This window comes from Belonocnema kinseyi, chromosome 7 (assembly GCF_010883055.1).
Source record: "Belonocnema kinseyi isolate 2016_QV_RU_SX_M_011 chromosome 7, B_treatae_v1, whole genome shotgun sequence".
In the NCBI taxonomy this organism is placed as follows: domain Eukaryota; kingdom Metazoa; phylum Arthropoda; class Insecta; order Hymenoptera; family Cynipidae; genus Belonocnema; species Belonocnema kinseyi.
The window spans coordinates 106,878,049-106,895,890 of record NC_046663.1 but is presented as its reverse complement, the minus strand read 5'-3'; the positions used below and the strand labels follow the sequence as shown (position 1 = coordinate 106,895,890).

The 17,842-nt window shown below is 38.3% G+C and overlaps 1 protein-coding gene across 2 annotated transcripts in view; it reads right to left on the bottom strand.

Annotated features, from left to right (window-relative positions):
* Window positions 1-10,743: 10,743 nt before the first annotated feature.
* Window positions 10,744-17,842, bottom strand: part of LOC117176903 (transmembrane channel-like protein 2) — a 42,126-nt gene continuing 35,027 nt past the window's right edge. The window contains exon 17 of one of the 2 annotated variants that reach the window (XM_033367275.1): window positions 10,744-11,013. In XM_033367275.1, coding sequence (XP_033223166.1) covers window positions 10,773-11,013 — 241 coding nt within the window. In that variant the 3' untranslated portion in view covers window positions 10,744-10,772. The remainder of the gene's footprint in view (window positions 11,014-17,842) is intronic. The other variant, XM_033367276.1, reaches the window with a different exon arrangement.

The window sequence follows — 17,842 nt, the reverse complement described above, 5'->3', positions numbered from 1 at the left end:
AACCAGGCATTGGCAGAGTTAGTGGCAAAACAAGAGACAGACTATTAGTTAGCGGGATAAGCTACCTCTCGCGCAGCAATCTGATTGGCTATTCACCGCTCCCCGCTAAATGAAGTTTAGATAGTTTACATGTATGCGCAAGCATAGAGCTATTTATGGAGCAAAATTGAAAAGACTAATCACGTTGCTGTGCGAGAGAGATAGCTTATCCCCCAGCCCCAGTTGGTGGTGGCAGAATGCGGATATCTCTGGCATGCGCAGTAGTTATTCCTATGTATTTTTAGGTTATATAAGGCCATATGTCAATTTAAAAATACCCAAGAATTACTACTGCGCATACCAGAAATATCCGCGTTTGCTCAGAATATAACTTTTTATCTTGAACGTACCCTGATAAGAATACATAGTAGAGCATAGGTAAATGAAGATTACTAGAAAAGTAGAGAATATGGATGCTAAATTCCCCAAGAATGAAGTTGTTCGATATTTAAGATGAAAAGGTCTTTCTATACGCGTGATAATAGCATCCTCAGATTTGGCTCCATTAAAAAAAACGTTAGAAAAACATACAAATTCAAATTGATCAAAATAAATACTATAGGATCAAATTTTCTATTACAAGACATTAATCTAGAAAGTTTAAAATATTTTTTAAAGCATTAATTTATGATTAAAGTCAAATATTATAATACCATTTTAACATTATTATTATTTATGATAATAAATTTAATTTAAATAATTAAAAAAATACTTATTTAAATAAAAAATACTAGAAGTGAATCTACAATTATTTATGGGCTACAGAACTATATAATTTAAATAATCATTTCTTTTTTGTCGATACATAAATTTTTACTCAATCCTCATACTGTTTGTTTCGTAATTATTTAAATGTAAATAACAGAACCTCAATTTGAACTTCCCGCTAACAAAATACGCAAATTTATATTTATAACTCAAGCATTAAACCTTTTTTGGGCAATAAATAATGCCTTGAAAAATATAGTCAACATTTTAAACATTCATGCGTTAGAAAGAGAGATCCGATAAACTAGATTAAAGGACAACGGAATCCCACCCCTGGTAATTTGAATCATGCTCATAACTAGAAACCTAGTTTCACAAAGTGGAATCCACATACCTTCAGCTTTTCTAAGACTATGACATGCTTGACATCAACTGTCAAAATTTCAAAACAGTAACATCTAACTTTTCGTACCCCACCTAGTCGGTATTTCGTACCACACATACTCCGTATGTCGTACCCCGTTTTCGAAAGATATCTGAATCCCTACCGAGGTACAGTGAACACCGTTATAATTTTACCTGCAACAAAATATACCCCCAAGTTTTTTCTGTGTCGATTTCTGCGCGGGAAATATGAAGAAAAGTCTTCAGAAACTCTTAGAAATCTCTCAGCAATCTAGCAATCATAAGAAATCTTGGAAATCTTTGGCTAGTTTGCGTCAGAAGTAAGGTGGTTCTGTTAGCGAGCAGCTTCGGGATTCTGGAATCTCCCGGCTATCTCAGCGAAATCTTGGAAATTTCTACTAGAATTTAATACAGATTGTCGCATTCACAGTTTCAAGATTTAGAAATTTCGCAGTGAGTATGCCCTAGGTTTTACCATTATACTCAAGCAAAATTTTCAACACGGAGTACTAAACGGTATGTAAAGCGTGTTTAACACCGCAAGAGTCCGACTATAAGTGTCCGACATTCTGCCACCACACGAATCCGGTCGGAGTGCTCAGACTATTAATCTGAGAATACATGGTCTCTTTACATGCAACTAACAAAATTTAACTAGTAGGTAGCACTGCATCACAGGGAACCATATTGGATATGTGAACGCGCTGGATTTAATTTGAAGTAAATGGAATGAGCAAAGTATAAGATGAATAAGTTAAACAAGTTATGAATCAATAAAATTAGTTTGAAAATAATGTAATTTATGGCATAGAAAATAAAAAATATAAAAAAAAGAAATCTTGTAATCCCCGTTGTTCGGTCAAATCGTGCCTTTGGATCGTGAATTTAGTTACCTCGATTTTATTGTGTGTACCATGCGGGCTTGTTGTCTTCTATGGCCTTCGACCGATCAAAGTTAATTGTTTCTCCGACGGAACATTGTTCGGTCACGTACTGCGATCGTAAAGTTTAGGAAAATTTGTAAGCCGTCGTCTATCCCTACGGGGTCGCGTCGTATAATCTTTCTCGCATATCTTTCTCGTATAATCGAAGCTCTCTTCTATTGAAATATGATTTAATTACAAAAACATTTTGGTCCTTCGAGCCAGATTAGAGGGGGCGTTGAGCCTTTGAGAAATGGATCATGGTGTTGTAGTGGTTGTTCGCAATGCAGAGTATTAATTTAATTTACGATTAACGCGAGTTCATTTTGACTTTACCTTTAATTAATAATGACTGGTGAGCTTCACACGCTTTTTGAGCATTATCCTTTTCTCTGTTCTATTTTCTTATTGTTTCGGATAATCTTGGATAAATTCCAGTTTACATTAAGTGACGATACACGATAAGTTAACATGGCCCCCATATCTTTGAAAGGATTAACGGCCCTTTAAGAGTCTCGTATGACAGAAATTGAGCGAATACATACGCGTTTCAAGGGTAATGATTCGGAAAGCCATACACGCAGTATTCTCAAGCAGCGACTCGCGTCTGTTAAAAAAATTTGGGAATAGGCTCGCGCGACGCATGCTGAAATCATTGCAAAGGACAGTACCGCTACCGACCCTTACATGGTCGATAATGTGTTTACTCAGATAGGAAATGCATACGAATCCCTTCAAGGCAAAATGCTGCGAGCTCTGGATCGATTCGACACTTCTTCAACAAATACTCGCAGTCAGGCTCAGGGGACGGTGGACAGGGACGAATCGGACATGTATCCTTGCAGCGCGAAACTACCCAAATTGGATCTTCCGACATTTTCAGGCCGCTACCAAGACTGGGAGAATTTTGGTGATTTGTGCTAACGTGAACTACTTATCAACTTGACATGCTTTGAAAGGGTGATTTTCTAACCCTCGCCTGACAGTAAATTATCGGTTAACTGCTTTATTGGACTTGCCACATTTTAAAGGGGAGTCTGCGGAGGAGTTACGTGTATTCAGCGATGAGGCTCAGCGTATTGTACGCGCGCTGACAAACCTTGAAATGCCTGTGGAATATTGGGGAATATGGTTAGTATATGTATTAGACACCCGCTGAGACTTTGAATCTCGAAAGCTGTGGAAAGCTGATCTTAGTGTGAAGGATCGTCAAGCTGTCTAAATTGCCTCGGCAGCCTCAACGGATATAAAAATACTGGATCATTTTTCCAGTTTTCATGATCTCACATAATTCCTCGAACATCGCTCTCATGCACTCTGTATGATTGCTGCTGACACTAAGACTAATAATAAGCCCGTCTCAATTCATTCAAAATCTGGAGAAAATCCCAAACCTATTTTTCATGTCCGTTCCAGTTGTAATACGCATGGCAGATCAGCCCTTATATGCTCACTCTGTAACGGTGAACATTATATCACTAAATGTCCTAAGTATTAAGGAAACCTCCCAATGAACGCCAACAAGAGGTGTATCGCGTACGTTTGTGTTTTAATTTTTGGGTAGTTATCGTTATAAAAATTGTCAATCTAAAAATAGTTGTTCAACGTGCAGAGGAAAACATCATTCGTTGATTCACAACGCATCCCCGAAACGAGCAACCCCTTCCGCGAATCCCAAAAAGAGGGCTGATCTCTCTCAAAAAATTAGGGACCCCCGGAATTCAGCAAGAGTATTGTCTAACACAGCAAGCATACCGACCCAAAGACACTCTGTATTTCTCGCTACGGCTCAGGTCATTCTTCTTGGCCCTAGAAGAACTCCAGTGCGTTTCCGCGCTATGTTCGATCAGGATTCTGAAGTTTCATTTATTACTGAGGCAATGGCGCAATTACTTGAACTTCCTAAGCGCCATGAAAGGATTGCCCTCACTGGCATTGGTGCATCAAGAGCTGGTACTGTGCGTGCCACTACTCAAGTATCATTAAAATCATACAGCGACACTTCATTTCACCTCGAAATTCAAGCTCTGATTCTGCCACACCCCACATCACAACTTCCTTCCAGGAAACCATGGATTTTGATCCTGCTCTGTTTGCAGATATTAAGTTAGCAGATCCTCATTGGCTAAAACCAGATTCAATTGTTATAATTCTAGGGGTCGATGTCTATGACCAATTCTTGCGCTCAGGATTACGCCGGTTTCCACCAACTCAATTAATATCTCAAGATACTTTGTTTTACATGGATCATTTCAGGATCACTGTATTCGGACGCTCCAAGGCGGGCGGTGCCTACGTCTTCCATACCACTTACAACTATGCATTGCGCATTAGATGATAGTGTGCAAGAAATGCTTCAACGCTTTTGGGCTGTGGAAGAGGTGGCCACTCCTATGAAGAAAATAAAACCAGAGGATGAAGCCTGTGATCAACTTTATTCAGATAAGCATTCTCGAAACGGTGAAGAGCGGTATACAGTACGCCTCCTTCCAAAGGCACAACCTCCACCCTCTTCTATCGAAACCCGGCGGGTAGCCTTAAGCTCACTCTCAAATATTTATCGTCGTTTCCTTAGGTATCCTCAGATGGCTAAGGCTTATCAAAACTTTATTAAAGAACATGAGGAGTTAGATCACATGGAGAAAATTCCAGAAGCCGAACAAGATAACCCGCGAACCTGGTACATTCCACATCATCTCTTATTCGCGTGGTCTTCGACGCATTACGACAAACTGGAAGTGAACGGGAAATTCTGAAGCGATATTCAAGTTTAACTCGGCTGATCCGAATCGTAGCATATTGTCGTCGACCTTTCGTTAGATTACGCAAATGTCGAAACGGAGAACCTGACTTTGCCGCCTTTTCTACCGCATCAGAGATTACGGACGCTTGCTTTGCGATCATTAGTATGGTTCAAGCACAACATTTTTCTTAAGAAATCGCGTTGTTAAATTCTGAGGGATCTTTACTTAAAGGGAATCTGCTTAGAAAACTGAATCCCTTTGTGGAAAGGGAGGATGGCATTTTGCGAGTTGGAGGACGCCTGTCACACGCTGACCTTCGTTTGCCATGCCCACCTTTCCTCTCTGCATTGTGGGCCCACACTAACGCTAAATTTCTTGCTTCGAGATACATGGATTTTAGATAGGACTATGCTGGACCAATTCAAGTGCGCACAACAAAAGAAAGGGGGCATCGCTCATACAAAGGTTACATCACTCTCTTCGTATGCTTTGCCACTTGTGCAATTCATCTTGAAGCCGTAAGTGACTTAACTACGGCTTGCTTTTTGGCTGCTTTTCGCCGATTTATCGGTCGACGTGGAATTTACCGTCGCCTTTATTCTAACAATAGTACCATTTTCCAAGAAGCTGCTCGAGAACTTCGAGAAATGTTTGCTTCCGCCTCCAAATTCTACGGTGAAGTGGTAGTGATACTTGCCAATGAAGGGACCGACTGGACGTTCATTCTCATTCCTGATGCAGGAATCTCAGGAGTACCTGAAAACCGGCAATCACGATTCCAGTTGCTTCAGCGCATTCAAGACAACTTTTGGAAACGTTAGTCATCTGAATACCTTCATCATCTCCAATAGAGAGGCAAATGACGTGACCCAACGGAGAACTTCGCAGTCGGACAACTCGTCCTAGTAAAAGACGAGAGATATCCACCTTCAAAAGGGGCATTGGGACGAGTGATTCAAGTACATTTCGGTCCTGGCGGTTTAATGAGAGTTGTGACAATTAAGATGGCAACTACCACCTTGCGTCGCCACGTCGTGTGCCTCAGCCCTCTGTTCCTGCCATCATGATAAACTGTTGCAGTACCGCTAGTTGCGAATTTAGGTCTGTGTAGAAAGCAGCTCATGCGTCGATATCATAATTATTTCTCCTGCGGACGAAGGCGGGCGGTATGTTCGGTCAAATCGTGCCTCTGGATTTTGAGTTAAGTTACCTTGATTTTATTGTGTTACGTACTGCGATCGTAAAGTTTAGGAAAATTTGTAAGCAGCCGTCTATCCCTGTAGGGTCGCGTCGTATAATCTTTACTTCTTCGTGAGTAGTCGAACGTAGCAGATCTCCTTTTTGTACTCCTTCTCATGTGCGACTTACATACGGACATAGTGACCTAGTTTGTATTTCGGGTATATGGTGATCTTTCTCGCTCTGTGTTGTGCCTCGCCACATTTTGGATTACGGTTGTGTGCTCTTGAGTTGTGCCTCGTCCTGTGGCGGATCGTTGTTGTGATCACTCAAGTGTGAAGTGCTAGCGTTGCGTATAATGGGTCATTGTCATGTGGATCCCCGCTTAAATTTGGATTATTACCGCTTCTTATGATGGATCATTGTCATGTGGATCACCGCTTCTATTTGTATCAGTACTGCGGATCACCGCTTGTATTTGGATCAGTACTGGGGATCACAGCTTGCATTGTCGATTCCTGTTATTTGTTTGTGTGAACTGTGTTTTGGTGAGTTTGATTTTCTAGTTATAAGTGTAGAATTGTAAACGCTTTTTCCTCCACTCACTGAGTGGTGTTTTTTTATGCCAGGATCAATAAACTTTAAGTTCTGTTCTTTACCATAACTAATGGTGTTTATTTTGGCATACCTCTTGGCTCCTACTCCGAGCTCTCTTCCATTGAAATATGATTTAATTGCAAAAATACCCGTAATATAGAAAAATATAACTAACATATCCTCCTAATGCACATAAGAATGTCACCTTTTAACGCCCATTAAATGAAGTATCAATATCTAAGAAGTAAAAGAATATTTTTATATTTTATATATGTTTAAAATTTGAAAATATAAATTTATACATCATATAATTTGTTATGATACAAGTTTTTCAATGAAGCGATCAAGATATGATTGACAACGGCGCGCTTCATTACAATCCGCGAGAAGAAGATGCCTCACCTAAATAGATAAACGTTTATTTTTCAGCCTGCTGGCCTTAAAAAATTGACTTGCTTACACTTCCATTTTTTTACAAAATTTTCTTACAACTATTTCTTACAAAGTACTATACTTCCACACCTTATAGCTAATCCACTCTTTTCTATAGCCTAACCTTCCCCGCTGCGCCTCGCCTCACCTCGCATCCATTTCGCTCTTTTGTCGCTATGCCTCGCATTACCAGCCTCTGTCTCCGCGGCTAACATCTAATACTTAACTACTATTTACAATATTTACATTTTTCTAACATCTACTTCCTCTCCTATTTAAATCTTTCCTTCTCCATTCCTCTTGCTCCTTCCTTCTCTTTTTCTTCATCTTACCCAACACCCCCTTCACTCATGCTACTGCCCTTTCTCCCCACGTTCATGCAACAATACTTCCATGCTTATCTCACTCTTTTCCATCTCTTCACACTTCTCCAACCAGTGCTCAACTATTGCATCCCCTTTCCCTCTCTCTTCCATTGCCTCCCACAAACTCCCTCTATCTACCGAAGGGAACACGCTCTTTAGATCTACAAAAAACGCGCACACTTTGGCACCCTTTTTGGTTAGTCCTCTATCCACCAGGTGTTGCAAGACGTAAATATTGTCAATACTACTCGTTCTCTCTCTAAAGCCCGCGTATATTACGACGTATATTTTGTACGCAGTATTCATAAGCGTCATTCCTCTATAATTTTCTTGTCTCTCCCTGTCCCCTTTCTTATACAGTGGTACGATCAATCCCTCTCCCCACCCTTTCGGGAATCCCTCCCCCCTCTATACTTTCTTCACTACCGTCTTTAGCCTCTGCCTTAACTCTTGTGTGCCAAACAGCCACGCTTCGTTCTCTACCCCGTCCAACCCTGCTGCCTTAGATTTTTTCAATTTCCCTATCTGCTTCTCTATCTCCTCGTCGTTCAGCTCCTCTTCATCTACCTCTCTGTTTCTTCTAATCCCCTCATCTCTCTTTCGAGTATCTGACCCCTGAAATGAATCCTTGAAAAATTTTCTCCATTCGTTGCTCCCTATCTTCTCACTTATCCCCACCCTACGTTTCCTAAACCTATTAATTATCTTCCACACGTCCCCTTCTTTCTTAACACTTCTCAACTCCTCTTCTAGCTCTTTTTCTTTTTCCTGCTCTTTCTTCTTACGCATCGCCCTAAACTCCTTCCTTATTTCTACGTACTCCTTTTTTTTCGCGGTTCCTTTCTTCCACATCCTATACTTCTTTTTCACCTTTCTCTTCATCATTTTACATTCCCTATCCCACCACGACTTAACCATTCCTTTCTTCTTTTTCCTAAATACCTTCTTTTGCACATAAGCTTTCATTTTCTCTTGTAGATCCTCCAATATCTCGTTCACGGACTCTGCCTCAAAGACACCCTTTCCCCTAACGACCCTTCTACCCCACCCTGCCTTTCACCAGCCTCCACCTGTATCCACAAACCCAATGGCTGATCGTCTGTTTCCACCCTTCCTTCCACTGCGAGTTTTTCTATCTCTTCAAACCCTTGAATATTTATAATCACGTAATCTATCACCGATACAGCTCTCTTACTCACATACGTGTATTCTCCCTCTTCGTCCCCTTTTACCATACCATTCGCCACCGCTAACCCTCTATCCTCCCTTTAGTCTCTTAGAATCTCCCCTCTTTATTTATTATTTTATCGTTCGATTTTCTTTCAAAGCTCTCCGCTTCCTGGTACAGGCTTCCTTCGCACCCAATTCTCGCATTAAAGTCTCCCCCCATAACCAATATACTCTTATCTCTCTCTCCTAGTAAGTTTTTTACACATTCTTTAATCCTTTCCATTCCATCCTTATTGTACACAGTCACGAACTTATACATCACCCCTCCTATCTTCACAGCCCTCATTAGTACGCCCTGCCCCTCTCCCTCCCCATGAACTTCTTCCTCTAATCCATCCCTAACCCCTGTTATAATTCCCCCACTAGCCCTTCCTTTTCTTTTTATTTTGACCACCTCCTGTAGTCTCCACCTATACCCCTTGGCAACTTTCGCTCTACTCTATCCTATTCCTTTCTCTCTGCCCACGTCTCTACCAGTCCCATCACATCAAATTCCTGAATATACCTCCAGAAATCCTCATCTTTCTTTTTTACCTGTCTTCTTTAGCCCTGTCATTTAGCATTCTCTGAACATCCATATCCTTCCTCGTCAAATCTTGATCGATAAAAACTTTATTGTCCTTTATCCTATTTTTATTACGCATTACCTCCAATTTTTCTTCCCAGCCGTCCAATTCCACAACCGCCACTACATTCTCCTTTCTCCCCTCCATCCTAACTTTCCCTACCTTGCCTTTAACCCACCCTATGCTCTGTAGCAGCGCTTCCACCTCGTCCTTTTCATCCCCGCTCTTGATCTTGAATCCTCTTATCACTATATTATTTATCCTATCTGCCTTCTCTTTTCTCTTGATTCTCAACTACATTGCCCTTATCCTTTCCCTATCCGCTCTCGCCTCCTTTTCATTCCTACGCTCTCCTACTTTCTCTTCTATCATGATCTCCACTTTCTCCCAAATACCTTGCTTCTCACCCTCCTCCCTGTCCACTGCTTCCATTCCTTACCTGCCATCCACATTCTCCAGCCCTTTTATCGCCCTTTTCTCCGCATGCTAATATCTTCTTCCATCTCCTTCATTTTATCTTCTTTTTCCTTCCTTACCGACTTAAACTCCCTCTGCAATCCTTCTACTGTTCCCCTCAGCTCTTTCTTTCCCCATCTTTTATCTCTTACCCTCAGGTCTGCCCCTCCATTGGGAGAGGGTGGGGCTACGTGTTCGTACGCTTTGTTTAAAGGGACTCTCTAGCGCGCTTTTCTGCGGACTCTCTTTGCTTTCCCTTTTCCTCTTTAAGAGATCTTCCCCCTCACTTGCATTGGACGCTCTCTCCCTTGCCTGATCGCTTCTTCCGCTCCGATTCTTCCCCCTCCCTGACGGGCTACTTGATACCGGACCACGCACGACTGGCCGTCGTATCCCTCTGAAAATTCCCTCCCCGCCTACTTCACTACCAGCACTGCCAGTACTCTCGCTGCCCACCTCCCGCTCGTCCGTCGGTAACTGTAACCTATCCATATACAAAAATACTCACTGCCGCCCACAGATTTCTCTTAAGGCTGCTGCCGCTTACCGCCCTAAAATTTCAGTTTTTTTGCCCAATTTCACCTCTCGCATCCCCTTTAGCCATCCTTTTCTAACCCCTAACATCCCCCATCACTACAAGAACCACCCTTGCCCGCCATGAAGGCCCAAAAACCTGAACAAAAAACTACCCCGCTTCCTTGCAAACCTAACCTCACTTTCCCTATTTAGCCCCCCCCCCCCCCCCCCCCCCCCCAACTGCAATGTAAATTAATTTCTATCTTCCCAATCTACCCCTCACAACCGTACTAAACTCCTAGACTTCCACCCTCCCACTCCACTCACACCTTCCACACAAACTTTGTAAAAACTTCTCACCGCCTGTGACTGCACACTTTCTCACTACCGCCACCAACACGCAAGTCCTATAATTTTGAAATAAAATCCTTGATAAATGACGAATTTGGAACTGAAAATGTTTCAAATCTTGTTTAAAATTTAAAAATTTGGAGTTAAGCCATTCAAAATTATAGAATTTAATATTTTAATGTTAAAAAGTAATACATTACAGATTGTAACTTCGTAATCATTTAATGCTAGATCATCATTACATATAAAATCTTATGATTTCTATGGCTTTATCTTTGGTAAATCAGCATCAACAATAATTGAAGCTTCAGGAGGCGATTGTGAACGATATTGATATTCAACAGTTAGTTCTCCAGGTTCTCCAGGTTCTCTAGGTTCTCTAGGTTCTTTAGGTTCTCTAGGTTCTCCAGATTCCTCAGGTCCTCCAGCAACGCTTATTCGAATTTCTGGAATGGCACAATCATCTGTAGCCACTGATTCACCTAATTTGTTGAGCACACTTCTAAAAACACAGTTAAATTGCGTTATTTTTGGGTTTCAGGGCTTAATTTAATTCTAATATGTCTAGTAAAAATTTGGTAAAAATAGTTTTATACTCCATCGCACATTAACAATTTTTATTTTAAAGTGTTCCAAATATTGAACTATTTCAGAGTAAAGCTTTAAAAAATATTTTCAAATGCATTTGGAAGTGATGTGAGGTGATTACAAAAAAGTTCAAAATTTTATACAATTCGATTTTGGAAACATAATAATTTTCAAGCGTCCTAAAATATATATTCTTCTAATTAAAGGTATCCCCAAAAAAAATTAGAATATAGAATTAAGAGACAGGAGAATGTATTTGTTATCAATATTAATTCACAAGTTGCTAAAGGTCGCCTAACAGGACATAGAATAATTAGAAACAATAAAATTTCAAACATCTTTTAAAAATATATGCAGAGCGTTTCGAAATATTCTCTCATTTTATAGTATGATAAGTTAATATGGAGCATTACCAGAAATTTTATTTAAAAATTTTATTAAAAATTAGTCTGTACTCTTGATATCTGTGGATCTTAAATATTTAAATAATTGTTATAATATTGGTGAGATATTTTTTATTTTTTATTTGGTATATTGTGCTTTGTTATAAGTATTTTGCTGACATAATAAAAGAAAATATATTATTTAAAGCAAAAATGGAAAATTACTTGGAACTATAGTTGTCAAATTTTTGGCATCGTTCTGAAATTAATACTTGTAATTGATTTATTAAATAATTTTAAAACATTCAATATCGAATGTGGTTGAGTGAAAAAGCTTAAATTAATTTAAGCGTTTCAACTAAGAGGAAAAATATGTGTGGGTTGGCATATGAAAAATGTAAAAAATAATTTAAATGGTTAATGCTCTCTATTCATTTTTTAAATTTTAAAATTAAAAGAAAATTCCGATTGATTAAAAAATTGTGGAACATCTTTTGTATGCATAGTTTATCTTGAATTAAAGAAACTTGCTATATTTTTTTTATTAAAAAAATCTTTCCGCTGAGGGGGTACTTTCTCGTAGTGCGCTGCGCGTGCGACTCACAAACTTGAGCGCGCCTAGGCTGCGCAACTGTTGCATCTCGTGCTCAACGCTCTATAATGTGTTCACCTGGACACACGTTCATTAATTGTACATCCTCCACATTTTTGTATAGGACTTTCAACATTAAATGTTAAACCATCAACAACTGAAGTTTAGTGATTGAGAATTTTCTGTTGTTAAAGGTCCTTTAGCTTTAACGAACACATTCTCATCACGTGTCTCGTGAGATAAAAAAGGTTAAAAACAAACTTTCAGATATAATTTGAAAACAACTTTGTTATTACACATTTTATTTTACCTAGTGTCGTTTTTTTTCAGAAATTTAATGGATTTATTTCTAATTTCATTTTTCACGATGAAACGAAAAACTACGCATCTTCATAAAGAATGAAAACAAATTTATAGCTCTTTTTTCTATTGAAAAACTTTTGTCTATTTTTTTTTCGTAATTTGTGCCTCTAGTCCAAGAAATTTAATTTTTTTATATTTAATGTTGTTTTTTACTAATAAAACCAAAAATATCTATCAAATCAGAAAGTGATTACTAACAAATTCGTAAATCTGTTTTTAGTGCACAGTTTTTGTTTGCACATATTTTTTCGTATTTCCGTGATGTTTAGCTCGATTTTGACTATGCCAAGCGATATAATTGATGGGAAAGATCCAAAACATAACCCTAACTTAATTATTTTCATTGTGTGACTTGTTCGCTTTTGTTTCTCACCTCCTGAGTTTTAATGATAATCTTGTATAACTTTAAAAAGCAACGTTTTTCTTCTCTTTACTTTTTTTCATATCGTGCGTCTTTTTCGTTAGTTTTAAGAATGCTATAAATCTGAGAATTTTTTTTATCTTCAAAGTGATCCCCCTCAGATATAATACACTTGTGCCAACGCTTTTTCCAGTCATCGAAGCACTTCTGATAATCATTTTGTGGTATAGCTTTGAGTTCTTTCAGCGATGCAGTTTTTATCTCCTCAATCGTTGAAAATCGATATCCTTTCATGGGTCTCTTCAGTTTTGGGAAAAGAAAAAAGTCACTGGGGGCTAAATCCGGTGAAAATCATTAATGACTTCATTCAACATTTCCTGAGCGATGGTCATGCGATGAATCTTTTGATGAAAATTAAGCAGTTTTGGAACAAATTTCGCTGACACACGTCTCATGCCCAAAACGTCCGAAAAGATAGGACGGTATGAGCCAACCGATATGCCAACATCTTCAGCAACTTCTCTGATGGTAATTCGGCGATTTTTCAACACCATTTCTTTCACTGCTTGAACGTTTTCATCTGTTGTTGACGTGCTGGGACGTCCAGGGCGACGTTCGTCTTCGACATCCTCTCGGCCTTCTTGGAACAGCTTGTACCACTTATACACATTTTTTTACTCAGAGTAGACTCAACGTATGCGACTGTCAACATTTCAAGAGTTTTAGAGCAATGGATTCCATTTTTCACACAAAATTTAATGCAAACTTTTTGCTCCATTTTTTTCGAAAGAAGAAAATCGCCGAGCACACCAAACCCTTCTAACCTTTTACGCCTCTGCCAGAAAAACAACACGAGCTATATAACCAAAACTGTGAACATATGGTCGTGACGAGTGTGCCAACACAACAAAACAAAAAATTTAAAACTTGAATGTACGTAGCTTGCTAAAATTAAAAAGTCACCTTACTTTTTGAACACACCTCGTATGTCAGGATTTTTTTTTCTATTTTTTCAACAACATTTTTAAATAAATAATGACATAGTCAGCGGATTCGCTTGTCTTTGAGTGCTGATATCTCTGCATAGATTTGTCATAAGAATAAAGATTTTTTTCATTCTGTGCGCAATTTAGTCAACTTTACAGAAAATTTATGTGTACAATTTTATATTGTAAAATAATAACGAATTTCAACAATTTTAATGTTTAAAGTCAATTTTTACACACGTCTTCTGTCGATAGAAAATTGAAACATACGTCATCGGATTCTTGTTGAATTCTATGAAGAAAACATGTTAAAAAATAGTGGAGTCATCATTCGTTCAGTTACAAAAAATTAATTTACGGCATAGCGCCCTGGTTGAGATTCAGCGGATTCTTAATTCCGAGAATTTTGTAATACTTTAAATTTTTGGAATTGAAAAGCGTGAAACAGTGAGAAAGTAAATTTATTTTTTATTCCTGTTGTAAGAGAGCGTATTATTATTTATTTATGCATAATACTTTGATACAACCTGTATACTTGATTAGTTTTCATTTTTTGCGCTTGTGAACTGTATTATTAATCGGATCTTGAGACTCCCACTACAGCCCGCGCGAGAGTCGACTAGCCACTATCGACTTGAGACGTCAATAATCTCTTAAATATCTATTCGATTGGGCTAACATTTTTCAGAAAACTCCTTTGTACTGTTGTCAACAATTTTCTCGCTGAAAGTCTTTTGTTGCTCAAAGTTCGCTCGATAAACGAAACGCTGGAAGTTAGAGAAGACCGATAAGTGCCTGGCGTCAGAAAAAAATTAACATTTTTTTCAAAATAAATTTTTGAGTTAATTTTGCTCTATCAGTCGACGGACATTTCAAACTATATTCCATAAAAAAATAGATTGAAAAATCTCTAAAACTGACGGACTGAGCACGAGTTGAAGTGAAAAGCGAATCAAAGTTGATTTTTACAAAAATGCCAGTTTTTTGGCTTTCATTAGAAAACTACAAAAGCTAAAACTTTTTGCCTGGGGGAAAAAAGATGCGCAATGAATTTCTGCATCTATATATAGTCTTTAAAAATTAAAATTCGAAAATGTTTAAGAAAGCTTCCAGGGGCCTTTCCACTCCTAGTGAAATGAGTTTATGTGCCCTTTTTCGATCCGGCAGCTCAATTATTAAATAAATATATTTTTTTCTGCGTAATTTTTTTGTTCAATGTAACATGCTATGGTGCATAATGACGGTTTGCAATTCTTATGCTAATAATCATTTATACGTGATATTATAACGTACCTCTTGCTTTTCAAGCTGTCGATCATTAACATCTACATCGTTCTTTATTAGTTTGGAAACTTTTTGGCGGCACGTTTTACAAATCCTCATTCTGCATGAATCTGCTGTTATTCCAAAATATTTTCTTTAAAAACTTTCTTTAAACTTTCTTTAAACTTTTTCGGTTTTTTCGGCATTTTTAGTCTGAGACTATAGTTAAACGAATTGCTACTGTGTTTGCTGACGAAACAACCGAGTGTTGAAAAATGATGTTCACTGTCCCAGATTTTTCTCGAACTGACAATACTTGAAAACAAGTTTCTTATCGCGGAAAAAAAATCACCGAAAAATCCAGGTCCAAGTGGGAACCCCCGTTCTATATGAACGCTTTCTTAGCTGTGCTCTGCGCCAAACGCCATACTCTATCTCCATCATCCGCACAGATACTATTTTTTTGTAACTGAACAAACGATGACTCCACATTTTTTTAAATGGTTTATTTGTAGAATTTAACCAGGAATCCAATTACGTATGTTTCAATCTTCTATCAACTGGGGACGTGTCTAAAAATTGACTCTAAATATTAAAATTGTTGAAATCCGTTATTATTTAACAATATAAAATTATGCACATAAATTTTCTGAAAAGTTGACTAAATTTTTCGCAGGATGAAAAAGAATTTTTTATTTTTAGGACAAAGGAGAGCAGAGATATCAGGATCCAAAGACAAGAAAATCAGCTGAATATGTTATTACGTTTTCAAGAGTATTTTTGAAAATATAGAAAAAATTTTAAAATTCTGACATACGTGTCAACTTATTTGATGCATGTAACTTATAAAAAAGTTTTCAAAGTCTTCAAAAATATGCCGTCCATTTAGGCGTACGATTTAAAAAAGAATGACCCATATCCGTACATAGAATTTTTAAATTTTATCAAAAATGTTCTCAAAAATGCTTAAAATGCTTTAACTTTTTTAATTTTCCATCCAAAAGGCGCTAGCTAACGAACTTGCACTTACATTGTATGTCTTACAAACGTATACCAAAGCTTAATACAATGTGATTAGTTCTTGGAAAGTTATTGTGCCTCCAGGATAAAGGCCGTAATAGAAACATACACACATGCATTCATACCTACAGACATAGAGGCGTTTAAATCCCAAAACCAACTAGAAGATTTAAACGATTTAAAATTTCTTTCTTAACTTTTCTCTCAGCACAAAGAATTCAATTGATTTTAGCATCTTCACGCTACCCCGATATCGATTATTATGAAATTGTGCAACTAACGAATCGTTAGAGTCTGCGGGTAAGCATTAAGAATTTCCCCCAAACGTATCAAGCCTATATTGGCAATGTATATTAGCATCCATGTGAATAAAAAATGCTGCAAATGTCAACCTTAACATTTTATTTTTTGGCAGTTATGGGAGACGGGGGTTGAAAAGGAATTTTTTTCATAAGCGGATAAAACGATTTTTTTATGCAAAATACGAGGGGTGCTCAAAAAGTAAGTTTCCCGGCTCCGGGAAAAAAGCAAAACACAATTTTTAGGTTAAAGTAACATATGTATTTATTGTTTGACTTATAAACTATTTTTCTATATAGTCCCCTTGGACTCGAATACATTTTTTTATCTGTTCTCAAGCTTTGACAAACCTTGTTTATAAAAATCCGTGCCCTGTCTTTTAAAGAACAAACTTTATGCACAAACTTTACGGTAACCAAGATGATCTGTTATGATTGTGTGGATTGCAGTTCGACAAATATCGATTTCAGGAGGCACTGAGTCCAAAATTCTGTCAATTGTAAAGCGCCTATCCGCCAAAATGATTTTTTCGACTGCTGCGACTGCGTCATCTGTAATGGCGGTTTTAGGCCTGCCTGTACGCTGCTCATCATGAACTTCTCCGCGTCCCTCGAGAAAATATGTACGCTACCGATGCACCATTTGCACACTCATGCATTTTTCACCATAAATATGCACTAATTAAATGTGGATTTCGTTGCCATTAAGCCCTTTTTCAGTTAAAACGTTTTTCACACGTAGCTCCATGGTTTCCGAGCCGGTACTGATATAAAAAAAATTTTCGGCAGTTAAGACCGGTACCGCTCTTATCGGTATATCCTAAACTAAAACTATATTCAGTCACAGCTCGCTAGATGGAGCTGGGTCAAAACGGCAGACTAGGGAAACTTACTTTTTGAACACCCCTCGTAGATGTTATAAACACAGGTAAAAAGTGTATTACGATGCAGGGAAAAACCCGAGTATCGGCGTCTGGTCAGGGTGAGAAAGTGGGCTCTCCGACGTCGTCATCATGCAACATTTAAGACTGAGAACCGTACGCTTACATAGCTACACGTGTGGTTGAATTTCATTCGGCTAGCTTAGGTTAGGTCAGGTTTTGTTAGGTTAGGATAGGTTAAACCTCTATGTAGGTTAAGCCGAAGCTGAATGAAACGGTACCGCAAACACAACAGGGCAACACAATAAGTTTAATTCTGTTACGTGAAGTTAAGTTAGGTTAGTTTAGGTTAGGTCAGGTTTTATTAGGTTAGGATAGGTTAAACCTCTATGTAGGTTACGCCGAAGCTGAATGAAACGGTACCGCAAACACAGCGGGACAACACAATCAGTTTAATTGTGTTTCGTAAGGTTAGGTTAGGTTAGGTTAAGCCAGGTTAGATTTATTTCTAGGTTAGGCTCGAGTTGACCCATTCGATGTAGCACACATTTGCTACTGGGAAAATATGCTTCCAGAGCTTTACGTGTATTTCAAT